Source organism: Dermacentor albipictus, chromosome 1 (assembly GCF_038994185.2).
Source record: "Dermacentor albipictus isolate Rhodes 1998 colony chromosome 1, USDA_Dalb.pri_finalv2, whole genome shotgun sequence".
Classification (NCBI taxonomy): domain Eukaryota; kingdom Metazoa; phylum Arthropoda; class Arachnida; order Ixodida; family Ixodidae; genus Dermacentor; species Dermacentor albipictus.
The window spans coordinates 349,002,431-349,017,724 of record NC_091821.1 but is presented as its reverse complement, the minus strand read 5'-3'; the positions used below and the strand labels follow the sequence as shown (position 1 = coordinate 349,017,724).

Here is a 15,294-nt window from a genome sequence, read left to right as displayed (position 1 = left end):
AATTTTTTTCTTATTTATTTTAAGTGCGCCCGTCCTGTCTTCTTCTAGTCTCTGTCTGTGTCACTTCGCGCTACAATCCAAAAATATGTTGTCGTACCAACTCGCCCAATTTTCTATCCTTTTGCATCAGCCACTTCTTGGCCAGTCCCCGGTATGGGTATGGGCCCCAAAGTGTGAAAATCATAATCATCATCAACATGTGGCAATAATCTGAAATGGTTGATGTTGGCATGATATCAAGTTTTTTAAAACCTCTTCGCACTTCATACCATTCTACCACCCACTTCTTGGCCAACTTCCAGGGGAGTTCAGGGTATGCGTAATTGTTTAGAAACCATCATCATCATGACCAACATGTAAACAACTTCTTGGTGGATCCTTTGTTATGGGTATGTGTCATAGTATGCAAATAATCATCATCAATGCACAGCGATCATCTCAAAGAGCTAGTGGGTGTTGGCAGATATGTAGCACCTGCTCCTTGACCAATCCTCTGTTGCAGGTATGTGCCATAGTGCGGAAATCACCATCATAATCAACACGCGAACACGCTTCTTGGCAAGTTCCCCCTTATGGATATGTGCCATAGTCTGGAAATTATAGCCATGATGAACACACGCAGAGATTATCCGAAAGAGTTAGTTGGCGCTGGCACAATATGTAACATTGGCTTCTTAGCCAACCCCCCATTGCGGGTATGTGCCATTGTATGGAAATCATTGTCATCAACATGCAGACAGGCTTCTTGGCCAGTCCACCATACATATGGGAATCATAATCATCACTATGCAGCAGTGATCTTAAAGAGCTGGTTGATGTTGACACGAGAGAGTACAGGTAGTTGTGGCCTAATGGTTGAGCACCGAGCAGCTTTGCTGGGGGCCGAGGTTTGAATCCCCGCCACTGGACACACTTTTTTTTTTAAGTGAATGTGAATCTACTCAGTGAGAACCTAACCAGTGACCAACTGACCCAGGCGAAACTATGGAGTGGTAGGCAAAGAAAGCTTCGCTTTAAGAAAGAGAGGGGAAGGGGCGGGGGGGATGAGAAGCTAGTGATGTAAATATGATGTGATCTCTTGGCTCTGATATGGGAGAAGGCAGGGAAGAAATGTCTCTTGTGGATGCTAGTCGAGGCAAAAGGAGAGAGCTTAGACAGCGAAACTTGCCTTCTGGCAGCATGGTAATGCAATATTAAAATTTTTAAATGCGTAATAATTTCTACACTTCCCCAATGAGAAAACCGTCCCTCTGTCCATCTGTACTGTAAGACGACCTTTGAGATAGCGCCTGTAGCAGCGAGCAAATTCACCTTTGCGCTGCCTCTCGCTTCGCTGCCAACGAAGCGGCGAGAACACAGTGCTCACGGAGCTCTCAGCACACGTCTCTCTCTGCCACTTTTGCAGATCGCTTTCAAGGTACGGGCCCGTGCGTCTGTATTCAACACTAAGTAAGTGGTGAGAACATAGCATGTGAAGCTGTGAGCAGTCGGCACTTCTTGTTGGCATCACAGATTGCATTAAGGTGGGGCCTGCATGGTGGTGCCATACGAAACCACCACCTGAGTACGTTTGGTCATGGTTCATAATGGTTCAACGTGGATGAATAAGGTGCTGAAGAGTGACAAGGGCTTATAATGATGGAACGTCATCAGCACACCTGGCGCCGCCACCTGCAGTACTTTACTTGCTTCATCAATGCTCCTTCTGCTGCCATTGGCACCAATTCGTGTCACCACTGCGTTGTTGTTGATGAAGCCTGATGAAGTTTCATAACGTTGATAATGACACGGGGCTGTATGGAAATGAGCAAGTGACACAATGCTTACATATAATTGGACAACTCCAAAAGGAGTCTTTGTGTGAATTTTTCCTATCTCTAATAATGAACGAATTTGAAAATTTTTGTCCCTAAACAACACCCCAGAACTTCTAGTGTATAACCAAATTTTTAATGGGGCCTGGAGAGGGGCTTTTCAAAGGCCAACTGCAAGGAAATCTCACTTTGGCTAAATTGGTAATAAACGAGTACTGCTAAAATAACATTGGCAAAGCTGTAAGGCTGATAAGTATAGTATTTTTATCAGTAGGCTTCTAAGCAGACGACACATGCATTTGATGGTTGGTGGGTACAACGTAAGTCCCAGCACGACACCTCTGATATTATCCTGTGCACCATGCTAAGCCACGTAGAATCTCGGATATCATACCAAAGAGCTGCGCAATCTTAGTTGTGTCGTGTGTTACTTCCAGTGAGTAGCAATGATGACATTTTTTTTGCCAGTTCTTGGATGAAGAACTTCCACTTTTGCACCCTTTTTGTGGCACGCTCACTCATATTTAAAACGTAAAATCTTGCATCAAGGCAGCTCTATATCTACACTATCTGAAACTAGGCTTCTTATGAGGCACAAATTTTTTCAGCTGACCTTTTGAAGGAGTCCTGAACCACTCCTCGGGCCTGGTGAAAATAACATAGTTCACGGGTAGCATACGCTGCTGTGAACATTTCAGCCAGGTTTTGCTGTTATACGGGGTGCGTGGAGCTTGCAAGAGGATCGTGGAGTCGCCTTTCTCTCAAACGCTCTCTTTTCAACAGAAGGCCCTGTCCTCACTCTCTTCTAGACGCATTATTTTGTCATCAGACGCACTATCTCGTCATTCCCTTAGATGGCTGCTATTGGCTGACAGCTGACATCAAGCTGCGATCGGCTGCATGGCGTAGATACCGTGGCTGCCGCGGGGTGCCGCCATGAGTCCACTGACTAAGTGCACTGCGGCTCACTGAGGACAACTGCATTTGACTTATGTTTAGTGCGCACCAAAGGCAGAAGCCGTGGAATCTACGTGAACGTCCAAAATGAAATTTGAATGGCGCGCCACAGTGACATTTAGAAGGCAAAGCTTTGTGCGCATGCCCCACTGTGCCATAGCCTTCGCAGTGCAAGGCATTGAAGAAGGAATGAGAGAACAGCAGAGGCTGTGTTTGATTGCCAATAACTCCACTACTTCTGAACGCATTGAAGTACTTTTTGCAGCAAAGTACTTCTGAAATAGCCTATTCTCACTTCAAATGCTTTTTTCCACTTTCATAAAAGATGGTTCAGGGCCCCTTTAAGAGGTAGTCTAACATGCCACCTGCAGTTTCCTTGTGTCCACACTAACTTGAATCCTTTCCTATTTCAGAGAGTCTCGTCTAGCACTGAGCTGCCATTGTGCCCCAATCTCAAGGCCATCGGCCGTTGTGAAAGACAGTCAGGAGAGAATCACTGTTCATACCGACATCAGATCCTGCCCGAGGCAGACCATTCACCAAGTTGGTCTCACCTGCCCTGTCAGGGCAATGTTCGGATTGCAATAATGAAAGTTACAAGTGCTTCACATTTTTATGCACAGATTCTGCAGCAGTGGGATGTACCATCTGCATCAACAAATGGTAAGGTATATTTCCAAACACTTTCAGCTATTGTTAGATGTCAAAAATTTCATTGGCACATTTCAGTTTCGGGAGTTTATAAAAATGATTTCACCTGTAGAGATATGTTTGAGTTTATGCACATACTGAGTGCGTGAGGTATTTGAGAACACATGACGGCTTCATGAATAGCTACAATATTTCAAAGAATAAAAATATTCATTCTGAAATTCTTACATTGTGTTTTTATTGTTGTTTTCTAGGTCCGTTCACTAAAATTATCTTTAAACTGAATTCAGCTTCGATAATGGCTGCAAGCTCAGATCAGATAGAATGTGTTGATGTTGGGCAGTTGTTCCATAATAGCAGTCCTTGGTGACTTTTGTTGGTCACCTTCTCAGTGAGGCAATTCATACAAAGCAGCATATAAGGTTTACATTGGAAACTAGGATGCCATGTTGCTGATGACGTGGCTGTGGAAGCTCAAAGGGGTAGCCACTCTTGGGTCATGCAGGCCTTCTGGGAGCCAGCAAATCCACTTGGGAGTATTGCCTGACAACATTGTGCACAGGAAGGTTGGCTGTTGAAGCTGCCACTTGATGCTGCTTCACAATGGTCATAATTGGCTTTTCAGGGTTCTCACCCACCATGATCTCACCAAATGATTTTCACAATTTGTGTTGTGTTACACAAAGGTGCATTAATCATTCATTTAAAGCAAAGCTTTCTAGCTGAACCCTTCCGGACTTTGCTGCTCATGGTTGCTGCTGCTGCCTTGCCAAGTAGCTCACTCACAGGACAGCGCTTATATAATGAATCGTGGCATATATATATATATATAGCTCCCTATCTGTGTTACCTACAGATGTGCTGGTGGCCAGCTCTGATCTCTACGAAATTATGCAGTGAAACAACAAACGGTACCTAAATATCTTTGGTGCAACAAATGTACAGCTTGGAATGCATAATTCCTGTATTAAAGCGATGCATTCCTTGTCTTCATTCTCGATGTTTGGCTCATCTGCTTGGTTGGCTTCTTGTCGAGCAATACTATGAATAAAAGTTTAAATCATGATCACTACTTGTATTGCATTTATTGGCACCTATAAAGCATATTATTTGTCCAAAACAAGTTTATATATAAACTATTTGTATTGCTTCAAATGGGGCCCATAAAGTATTTTATTTGTCTCATACAGCATTGTACTAACCCAATACAGGACTGGCAAAGATCTTTATGAGACCTGTACTCTTTGCTATGGGACATGCACGTCCTGCCTATGGGACATGTAGCTTTTCCCATTGGACCTATATATTTCGTATAGGACCAATATAGATTTCTATTGGAACTTTCCCTAGGAACGCCAGTGCTACACTGCGACCTACAGGGAGCAGAGAAACCTTGACATCTCAGTAAACACAAGACATGTCTGTGTGTTTTCGTCTATGCAACTGCCACTGCTCAGCGTTGTAAGCTGTACCATTGTAGATATGTGCGAGGTGACACGGTGCAGCTTTATAGTTTATGTATTCCAGTTTTTCCTTTTTTATTTCAATTATTATTTCCTGAATGTAGCAGCCACGATTGGCCTAGTAGTTTCTTTGGATATCTTATGCAATGGATTTTGGCGGGCATGATGTGCAAATATATGTGCTTCTTAACGCGAGAGCATTAAGGGCCCCGTGTCGCAGAAAATCTGGCATTGGCGTCCCGCGTCGACCGTTGTTTCAGCAAAAGTAATTCCAAATGATGCATACCCAACCATGCAGGCTCTCCACATAGTGCAAAGCTGTTAGTGAACTAATTGAATTTCTCAAAGTAAAATAAGTCAGAAGAATCGTAAAGTACGACTTACAAACAACCTACAGACGTAATAGCATTGGATTATAATTTGAATACACAGGCAGGCAGGCGGGCGGGCGGGCGGGCAGCGGGCGGGCGCCTTTACTGCATTGTAGGGAGCCTACATGCAAGTGCTGCACAGGCTCTCTATTGCATCGCAAACCATGCAAGAGGCTGCGTTTCTATCAGAAAGTTCACCTTCATGCATAACGTTCGCCGCCAGCGTTTCCCTGTAAACATTGTGGTTACATAAGCTGCAGTTGCTGGGAAGCATGAGAAGCAGTCAAGGATGTTTGAATGCTATCGGGTTCCACTCTTAAACGCGAAGCTTAAGCATCCTCCAACATATTGTTCCTAGTTGTTATATTTTAATTGTATTGTTATATGGCTGCTCTATGTCTATTGTGCTTAGTATCTTTTTTTCTCGTGGAAAATGATTGTAATTAGTTTTGAAAACACCTGCACTTTGTCTTATCAAGACTTGTAAATTAAGAACTTGCTTCATGTTGTTCTGCGTAGAAAAAGGAACAAACTTTGTGCAATCAAATGAAAACTAAATTCTGTCCCTTATATTCTTGCAATTTTCAAATGTGGTGACAGAATGCCATGGGTGTGTAAGTACAGCACTAAATTTATAATCCCGCAAAACGAGGCACAGATATTGGCCTTTTATACAGTGTTCTTCGTGCCTGCCTGTCTGTGCCTGCCTGCCTCCACCTTCGATGTAGTATTTCTTGCACAACAACACCAGCTCAACAGGCACCAACAAGGACAAACTCACTTGTAACATGTGGTATAATATGCTTGCTTAAAAAGTTAATTAGTGTACATCTGCTATTTAGCAGCTTTCCGTCACCATTTGTTAAAAGTGTTCAGCCTTAATTTAAAAAAAATATGTGTTGCTCTTCTATTGCAAACACCAGAGACTAGTAGAGCTGGGGGAAGGCCAGTAAAGTAGTGCCAAACCGCACACTTAGTCTAACTTTTGCTGGGCTTCCCTCAGCTCTGCTGGCGTCTGATGTTTGCGGTAGCAAAGCCACGCTGAATCTTTTTTTTTTGCACTGCGAGAAAGAGGACTGCTGAAGCAAGCGTTTGGGTTATTATGTGAGGGCAATGACGTCACACCACCTGTGTCCCTGCCGTGCCACTCCTCCCCCGCTAGGCTACACCCACCCTCGCCGCATCACTATGCTGCGCGGTGCGATTTTTATACTCCGCTTTCACTTTCTCTCGGCTCTCTCTGCCCCAACTCAGCTAAGCTACGAACGTCAAGAGAAACCCAGCAAGGTTCTAACACCTCCACTGTAAAAGCGTGGTAGAAAGAGCGCTAGCCCCTTGAACCTCCCCCTCTCCCCCCCCCCCTGTACCTTTTGCTGAAAAAAAAATATATATATATGTGTGTGTAAAACCAATAACTCAGCAGGGTGTAACACCACCACCCCCCCTCACTAAAAAAAAATCGAAGTTTTTATAAACCCCTGTGCACAGGGTTTGCATAGATTACTAGTTGTAGTGCTGCGAGTTTTACTGCAACAACAGTAAAGGGCTCAAAAAAGAGTTTGCTGTGCCTGTCCACTCTCATGCACCATTATGTCATGATGCCATGCAGCATCTGTTTAATGTAGAATATACACCACATGCAACATTTTAGTGTGACAGCACTCAAGTTGGCAGCTATCAACAATGGCAAGGGCTTTGGTATTGTTTTCACCATGCTGCTGCTGTTAGTAAGGCGTTGTTGTCTGTGTGCCATGTTTGTTGCCATGCCATCGCAGTCATCATACTATTGCTGTTGTCATGCAGCCATTATTGCTCTGTTGCCATTGTAATACTGAGTTCAGGAAGTTGCACAAGGTTGCAGATGTTTTGCACTAAGTTAGGAATATTGAGGATAATAAGTGCTGTGACAGCAAATGAGTTTAGGACTACAGGGGTTTGTTAAGTCAACTGCTGTTGTGATGACCATTGATCTCAATTTTTTTAGCTACTGTGTAAATCAAGATGGCTCTTTGGAATTAATAAGCATTTTAAACAGATGTGCCCATTGATTGCTTTCTTTAGAGAATGAGCCAGAAGTAAAAGAAAATTGGGAACTCCAGGAAGTTATGTCACTCTTAAGGGAACACTCTCGGCCGGAAAAACGTGTGCCTCTGGACGAAAAGGCCATGCCTACAGTTGGCCAAGTTTATGGTCTGGAGACTGGCGCTGACCAATTTGAGAGAGTCCGGGTGAGCATGCATCTCTGTATCGTTGTTTCCTTATTGTGAAACTTACAACAGGCTTACTGACACTTGTGCAGTGGTGCATGTATCCTTTTCAGAGTGTTGAAGCAAAATTTTTTTCATTCCGGTTCACTGAAACTGGTTCAGTTCCAGTTCAACTCTGGAGTGAAAAGTTAATGGTTCTAGCTGGTACAAGTTCATTTGCATAATCAAACAATAATTAAAGGAAAACAGCAGAAACTTATTTTGTACAAAAACTCAATGCTACTGCTAAACTGCACTGAAGGATTACTCCTGTTTGTTCTTCAGGCTCCACGTAATTACAAAAGAATTATGCAGATTCAACACAAATGCTTGAATTAAAATGTATTGAGGAAACACAAAGGGGTCCTTCAGCCTGCTACTCTGCTCAGGGGTAAAGGGAGGAGGAAGAAAATGGGGGACTGATGAGTAATCATGAGAGCAGGCAGCAGGAAGCAATTATATACATATTTGAGCTTGAAGGGCCAGTTAATAATTTTGAATCTAGGCCTGTGTTAAGTAAACATTCTAAAAAAAGCCTTGATGGCTCGCTTCATGGATGTGTCTGGTCAATGGCCCGGCCAGTAACACTTCACTGAACGGCCTGTTGTTTGCTGGAGCTAAAGGGGTGATCAGTGCCTGCCATTCACAGCCATAGTGAGGACAAGCAAAAAGAATATGCGCTCCACTGTCTCAGGTACTTTGCAATTGTCACAGTCTGGCAAGCCTGTGCATCGAAGGCAATGGAAATGTTGCGTTCATGCAACACCTATGGTCTGCTGTCTGATGCAGTATGCTGAAAACCGTACTAACGGCGCTGCTAAAAAAAAGCACTGTTAAAAGCACAGGAAGATAGTGTATGTTTACAAAGGAGGTAGCAGAGTAGAGCCACAAAAGCAGGCAATGCATGAATGAAAAGCTCAGGAAACGGTGGCCAACCTGACCTGAAAACAGTTATTTTTTTTCTTGAGGTTTCGCTCTCGAGCAAAAAAAATCGTAATATTCCGGTTCAAGTCGAGTTCCAGCAGAAATACTGTTTTCTTCCAGTTTTTGGTTTGTGGTTCAGTTCTGGTTCGATATCCTGACCTGTTATATTTTTGGGATACTGTGCTTCACTGGTGCTCCTAGTACAGTATGGTGGAAAGAAATAGTGTGAGCAAACTTTATTTTTTTTATTTTTCTGTGCTTATATGAAGACAAGACTTCTTTCATTTTCACTATAATCTCTACATGAGGAATTCAACACGAGGCACATTTATAAGAAAAAATTGGCAGTGGCTTAGCTCGGCTATGTCAGAATATACGTAGCGAAAGCTAAGGCATAGCATGGTTAGCCTTGGTTATTCTTGATTGCAAGTCCAGGTTAGTCTGGTTGTCTAGCTATGTTGCACCGTTCAGCCAGTCGTTCAGCATGCTGTTTTTCTGTTTCCTGGGCGATTCGTTTCCTCTTCATCTCGTTCCGATGTCGATTCCAGGCCTCCTCCAGCTTATCAGAATTGTCGCTGTCCATACTGTCGCCTCAACAGTGGTTGCGGCGCACGCGAGCTCTCCTTTTCCATCCTCCGACATGTTATCAGGCATGCGATGTAGCTGGCGAAGCGAGCGGAGGCGAACGCAACGGTGAGGAACGCGGCGTGATGAGGAATGCGGTGTGACGAGGAACGCAGTGTGACGTCATGTGCCTCCTCAGAGCATGGCCATGGCGAAATCGCAAGTTCGCGGCCAGTAAAGCTTTCACATTAAAAGACTAATTTTTGGTTCACAAGGTAATGCACACAAACACAACGAGGAATGTTTTGAACAAGTATTAAAAAGTAAGCTCTGCCATTTTTTTACACTTACCACGTTTTGGTTGCAGTGGATTTATTTATTGATTTAAAAAATACTTCTTGTTACTGGCATTCACTTGGATGAAAAAAAAACCTAGCAAATAAAAATTTACATTGACTAAAGTTGTTATAGTGACACCATTTATGTGCTTTGGTCGACTTCCTTTGTGTGCGGTGTTCTTAGGTGACCTCAGTGTCAGTGAGCACTGCAGCACCAGCCAGTGTGACCGTGATGCACCTCGACTGTGGAGGCCAGTCAACTGTGTCTGCAACTCGACTGTTTCATCTTCCACCAAGACTCGCCATGATACGGCCTTTAGCAGTGGAAGTGTATTGCTGTAATGTCCAGCCTCCAGACAATGATCTTAGCTGGACTTTTCAGGCTGACTTCAAGGTGCATAGTCTTTTCTTCAGGAAGGAGCTTGTTGGCAAGGTGAAACGCAGCTTTTTTTATTTTGCCTCTATTGGACCAATTTGTTTTTGTTTTCTTTCCTGTCATTGTAGTTTGGCATTGCATGGCTCCCAGTTGGCTACATTATGCTTCATTGCAAACAAATGTCTGTAATTGCTCCGTGTTGCTAGAACACTGAACAAGTGTGCACTTGCCTTAGGATTAATGTGTGTCATGTGCGAATTGAAAGTGTGTGTGTGTGTGTGGTGTGGTGTGGCAGACAGATGCCCAGTGGCTCTAGAAAAGACTAAGAAAGGTGGGATTTGGTGCAAGCTTGCTGGGCGCAGCACTTCAACCAGCAGTCAATTGTGTAATTACAGGGCTTCATAAAAAGCAAAAAAGACAAAGAAAAGAAAGGCTCCTGGGGACGTATTTTCGTATGGTAACTTTTGGCTATATCATTTTCAGTGCACTCTTACTGGCTGGTTGAGCACTACTTCATGCGAAAGGGATATAGTATGGCTAAAAGTAATCATAAGAGAATATGACGTTTGGAAGACTAAGCGAAAGAGTGTGGAAAAAGATCTATGCAAGTGTGCCAGGTGGAGAAGTGAGGCTGTTGGGCTGTGGGCCCAAGCTTAAGACTTAAGTGAGATCCAAGTGACCATCTAACAGCCTGTATGAGGTCATTTGGCCTCCTCCCTACCTTCCAGACCACAGGCTGGAAGGTAGAAAGGAGGTTCTCGCGTAAAGCTGGTCTAAACAGATCTTTAGTCTGGAAGTTACAAGATGTCTAAATGGCTGTTATTAAGATAGAAGTGACATATGTCTGAGAAAAATGCCATAATTTTATTTAAAAGAGGAAGTTTAGATACATTGAGGACCTACACATTTTGCTATGAGGCAAAGAAAAGTGTCTCTGAGGCTGCACTATTAGGTCACATTTCATAAAGATTTTCATTTGGGTTTACTAAATTTGGTATAGAGCACTTCCTGGTGTTTCATCAAACCACATTCCATGGCTGTTGCATTGTTTTGTGTTGTGCGCATTGTGTGTTTTTAATGCCAGAAATGTGTTTAACTGGCACATCAGCTTAATTTCAGTTGGTTTACACCTGGTTTACATGCTATGAATCTATCTGCTATGTTCTTTTATGCTTCTGATCAAAGACAAACTATGCATTTTGACTGACCTCGAGGAAGCAGGTGCATTAGTCTTAGTTCCTGTGGTATCCAGATAGTATAAGTGCGGAGCATTTGCTTCGAGTTCACGGCAGCTTTTGAATAACCTAAGTTGTGATTCCACTCACTGCTATATGTATTATGATGAGGATGCACTGAAATGTTATGGTGTAAAGCCAAGTGTAAGCAACGTGACTTACAATGTATGGTATGCAGTGTCAAGTGTTTCTAATAATGTTGGAATAGAACTACAGTAAACTCTCAGTTGTGCGAACGTCGGTTTATCGAATATTTCAGAATAACGAAGTTTTTAAAAATCCCCGGCAGTTTTCTTATAGCTTCTATGCAAAAATGTTTCACTTAAACGAATTTCGGAACAGTCAATATTTCAGTTTAACAAACTCGCTCAGAGGACCAAGGCCTGCACTGCACTGCACTGCAGGCACAACCGATGGCCGCCCTCATCAAACCGCCGCTCCAGCGGCAATGTAACGTCACTGGCGCTACAGCGCCCCTGGGGCAAAGCGGTGGCACGGAAAACGAACGGCAACGAGGCATGGCCTCCGATATCACCCGCACAAAACGAACAAGCATGTAATCTCGGAGGCCATGAACAAAGTAACATCGCAGGCGCTTACAACGCCGCCAGAGCAAAGCGGCGATCTGTCGCACCACAAACCATGTGGTGTGTGTTTTTTTCCGACTGGCTAGTCTCGGCATGGTCATCGTCTCTTTCTTTCCAGTCTCATCAGTTCGGCGTGTGCACACAAACGGCCCACGTGGTGTGTTTTTCATTGATATGTACAAATTCCATTTCACACATTTCTAACACTATGGATGCCATGTCTTTTGCTCCATGAATTGAACTTCAAACTTTTGACCTTGTGTGCCATGTCTTATGTTGGTCTAGTGAATATTCAGTGTAGTGAACTTTCAGTTAAGTGAACTATTTCCTTCGGTCCCTTGAAGTTCGCTCAAGTGAGAGTTCACTGTATTGGTACCCTCTTTTAACTCCTCTTTAGAGTGACATGCTCAAAAGACATTGGCTGACATGTGAATGGCTCAATGTGAGCGACCTTGTAAATGAATGGGCTTTTCAGATAAGCCAGAAGTCATGAATGGTCTAGTACCTTGTGTCTTTACATAGCGCTACAGTGACCACAAATGCAATGTTTGCTACTGTGGCAGGTAAGCTGAGATATTGAGACATGGGCAGGTCCGTGATAAAATCATAAATTTATAATTCTATCTGTATGGTGACATTTTGTGTATATGCTGTTAGGAGAACGCAGGGTGCATTTTTTTCAGTGATGTAAAGGGACACACTGAACAATTTGCCAGTGATGGCAACGTAAAAAGTGACAAAGCTTGCAAGCTTCACACATTTCTTTTCTTCAGATTGTGCTGCGCCTGGGCAATACTCTGTGGCTTGAACCACTTGTCTTGCGGGAAAAACTGCGACTTGTTGATGCTCAGGTGGTCCTACAAAATGTGAGAAGTACCCTCATTAAGGAGGGCTTTGCTTGTGCTAACCCCACACATATGGACCCCCTGCGCAAGATGGCTGCTGATGCTGGAGTGACAGTGCCTCCACTTTTTGCAGGTATGTACTAGTACCTGTTCATCGTGTGTAGGTGGAGAGCAGAGTCTACTTTGTGCTTTAATGAGAGCTCAAGACAGCCTAAAATCATCAATTCTACCTTCATACCACTGCCGCTATGGAAGCATATAAGTCGAGCCTTGTTATAATAAAGTTGCATCCACCACAGAAATATCTTCATTGTTTGATGTAATAGTTCTGTGGAAACCCGCGCGGTAGAGAGAAGTAATTAATAAAGGGAAAATGAGACAACCACACAAACATAGCTAAGTGCTACAAAGGAAACCCATACGGGTTCCTCGAAAGAAAAGCTTCGCAGTTCAAAAAAACATTTGTCCTGGTCCCGGACCAGGACGAACTTTTCTTTAACTGCGAAGCTTTTCTTTCGAGGAACCTGTATGGGTTTACTTTGTAGCACTTAGCTATGTTTGGGTGAATGTCTCATTTTCTCTTTATTAAATATCTTCATTGTATTCAGTACTTGTTATGAGAATATATTTTTACCTTGGCTCTTGCCCTATTGAAATGGGTGGTGCCCACACACATGGCATCACTGAACACACAGATATGGCTCTTTGAGCATTTCAGAGTGCTCATTTGTGCATATTGTTGCCTTGGTTTGCGAATGCCATAAGGTGTTGGTTTTGTGATGTCTAACTACAACTTTGATGCTAAAAATTATATGTAGCAGAACAAAGTGTGCTTTTGAAAAAGAAAGTTTGTCATCCACCGACATTAGCTGAACCTACAAGGTTAGCTCAGATGGCAGAGCAGCCGCCCCAAGAAAGGTGTTGGTCCCGGGTTTGATTACTAAACTAGAGAAAATTTTTTTCAATTGGAAAACTTTCTTTCTGAGAAACCCGAATGCTTTTGTAGCTTCAGCTGCTGTCAGGTGGCTGACAAATTTTTGCTTTCATGATCTTTCCCCCCCATCGTTCGCTTCTGCAGGAACGTATAGTGTAACAGAATGGACGACTGTGCTAGTTGGTTCACTTGCATCTTGAAACTGTAGAAGCACACAAAGACGAGTACAAAGAGAGAAGACAGGACAAGATGCTTACTCTCAACAAAAAAAAATTATTGAAAGGAAACAAATAACGCAGAAAACGAAGTAGGGGGGCTGTGCATGCGTGTCAAGAATCAAAGCTTTTAAAGGCAACATTAAAATGAAAGAACGTCTAACTATCAAAAACTTAAATTCCTTATCGTGTAACAAGACCGAAGGATGGTTGATGCAGTTGTCTCCCCTTTTCTTTATGTGGTAGGCCTCTGCCATTTTATGAGTTAGCTGGTTGTTGCTCTTGTAGATAATCTTTTTGTGTGTGAACAGTATCAGCGTTATTTCACATGCTATTTTTTCCTTCACATTTTTCAGAGACAGAAGGTCAAAGCAATATCGGCAATGTCATGGACACCACTGTAAACAAACCATGCACTACATACCTTGACACAAGGGATTATAACCATGTTTTCCTGTGGAAAGCCACCTCTCCTTCTCATTTCTATGTAAAACCATGCAGGTTCGATAAATGGTGCGTAATAGAAGCAAAACCTTACCTTATGTTTTAACCAAACTTGGTGCAAGAAATGATTCTAAAGTGCTGAATTGAAAGTCGAATGAAGCATACCATCCAATTATAGTAAGGTAGAAAGTGGGGCTATTTTTAATAGATGCATACTTGAGACCAGTGCGGAAAACAAAGTCAACACAAAGAGAGGGAGGGACACAGTGCTCATGCTGTGTTTTTCCTTTTTCACTTACATAATTTTTCGCACTGATATTAAGTATGTAACCACCTACATTTATTATGGATGCTTATTTTTGGTATGTATTTACCTGTTGTGTCAACTATAATTGTCAGTAAATTTTTTTATTTATCGATCTGTACAGTAGGACCTTGTTGGTACATTTCCGTTACGTATGTTTTTCCAGCACCAACATTTGCAATTGAAAACACAAAAAATGACCCCTAGAGTTACACTCAATTTTAACCAGTTTATACGTGCCCGGAAAACATGATTTTTCGGCACGAACACTCAGGATGTCGCCAAACTGTGATTGTATGTTTTACGGCTGCTAGATCCCATAAAAATAAAAAATGTGTGAGGCACACGCTATCGAAAACAGTATATCGCTGCCTGCCATGGCAGCTTCACTGCAATACTCGCTCGCCCGTCTCGCATTAAAATGCCGGCGCGCAATCAGTTTCTCACTTCAATACCAGGAAATGTTTTCCGGGGTCGTCGCATGTGGCATTCACAGCTATCACTGCCTATCCTTTCGTGATAAGCATCTTTGCCTGTTTCACGGCACATGGTGCCGTTGGAAGTGTAGCGTACGCTTTTAATTGGCAATAACCGGAATGCGCTGATGTTCTCTGCTGCAGGCTGTGATCGTATACATTTTTTGGCCGCTAGATCCCATGTGAACAAGAAAAGGCGCGAGACGCACGATCAAAAATTGTATATAGCTGCCCGTTTCATGTGAAAACGACGATGCGCAATTTCTTATTCTGGTAGCAGCAAATCTCCGCTCGACTCCTCACACGCTGCATTCACAGCTACCACCGCCAAACATATTGCGATAAGCATCTTCACCTATATGTTTTACAGCGCATGGTGTGTAGCGCCATTGGTAGCATACTGTATGCTTTTAATAGGCGATAATCCAAACTCGGCATTCTTCTCCCCTGCAGGTGGCACGGTGTGGGCATCATGTTTCGCTTTGATGGCATCCAGTGTCGCCTACTAGCTCGACTTCGTTTTGGTTTTCCGTCACCCTCTTTGTACACC

The 15,294-nt window shown here is 43.1% G+C and overlaps 1 protein-coding gene and 1 long non-coding RNA gene across 10 annotated transcripts in view; one reads left to right on the top strand and one right to left on the bottom strand.

The window, feature by feature from the left end:
- The window catches only part of LOC135896563 (uncharacterized), a 94,927-nt gene that overhangs the window by 52,832 nt on the left and 26,801 nt on the right, over nt 1–15,294 (bottom strand). The gene's annotated exons all lie outside the window — the stretch shown is intronic.
- The window catches only part of LOC135896166 (uncharacterized), a 95,324-nt gene that overhangs the window by 58,677 nt on the left and 21,353 nt on the right, over nt 1–15,294 (top strand). For all 4 annotated transcript variants that reach the window (XM_065424616.1, XM_065424756.2, XM_065424567.1 and 1 more), the window contains exons 21-25: nt 3,185–3,434; nt 7,318–7,484; nt 9,513–9,761; nt 12,300–12,504; nt 13,877–14,033. In XM_065424616.1, the coding sequence (XP_065280688.1) occupies nt 3,185–3,434; nt 7,318–7,484; nt 9,513–9,761; nt 12,300–12,504; nt 13,877–14,033 (1,028 nt within the window). The remainder of the gene's footprint in view (nt 1–3,184; nt 3,435–7,317; nt 7,485–9,512; nt 9,762–12,299; nt 12,505–13,876; nt 14,034–15,294) is intronic.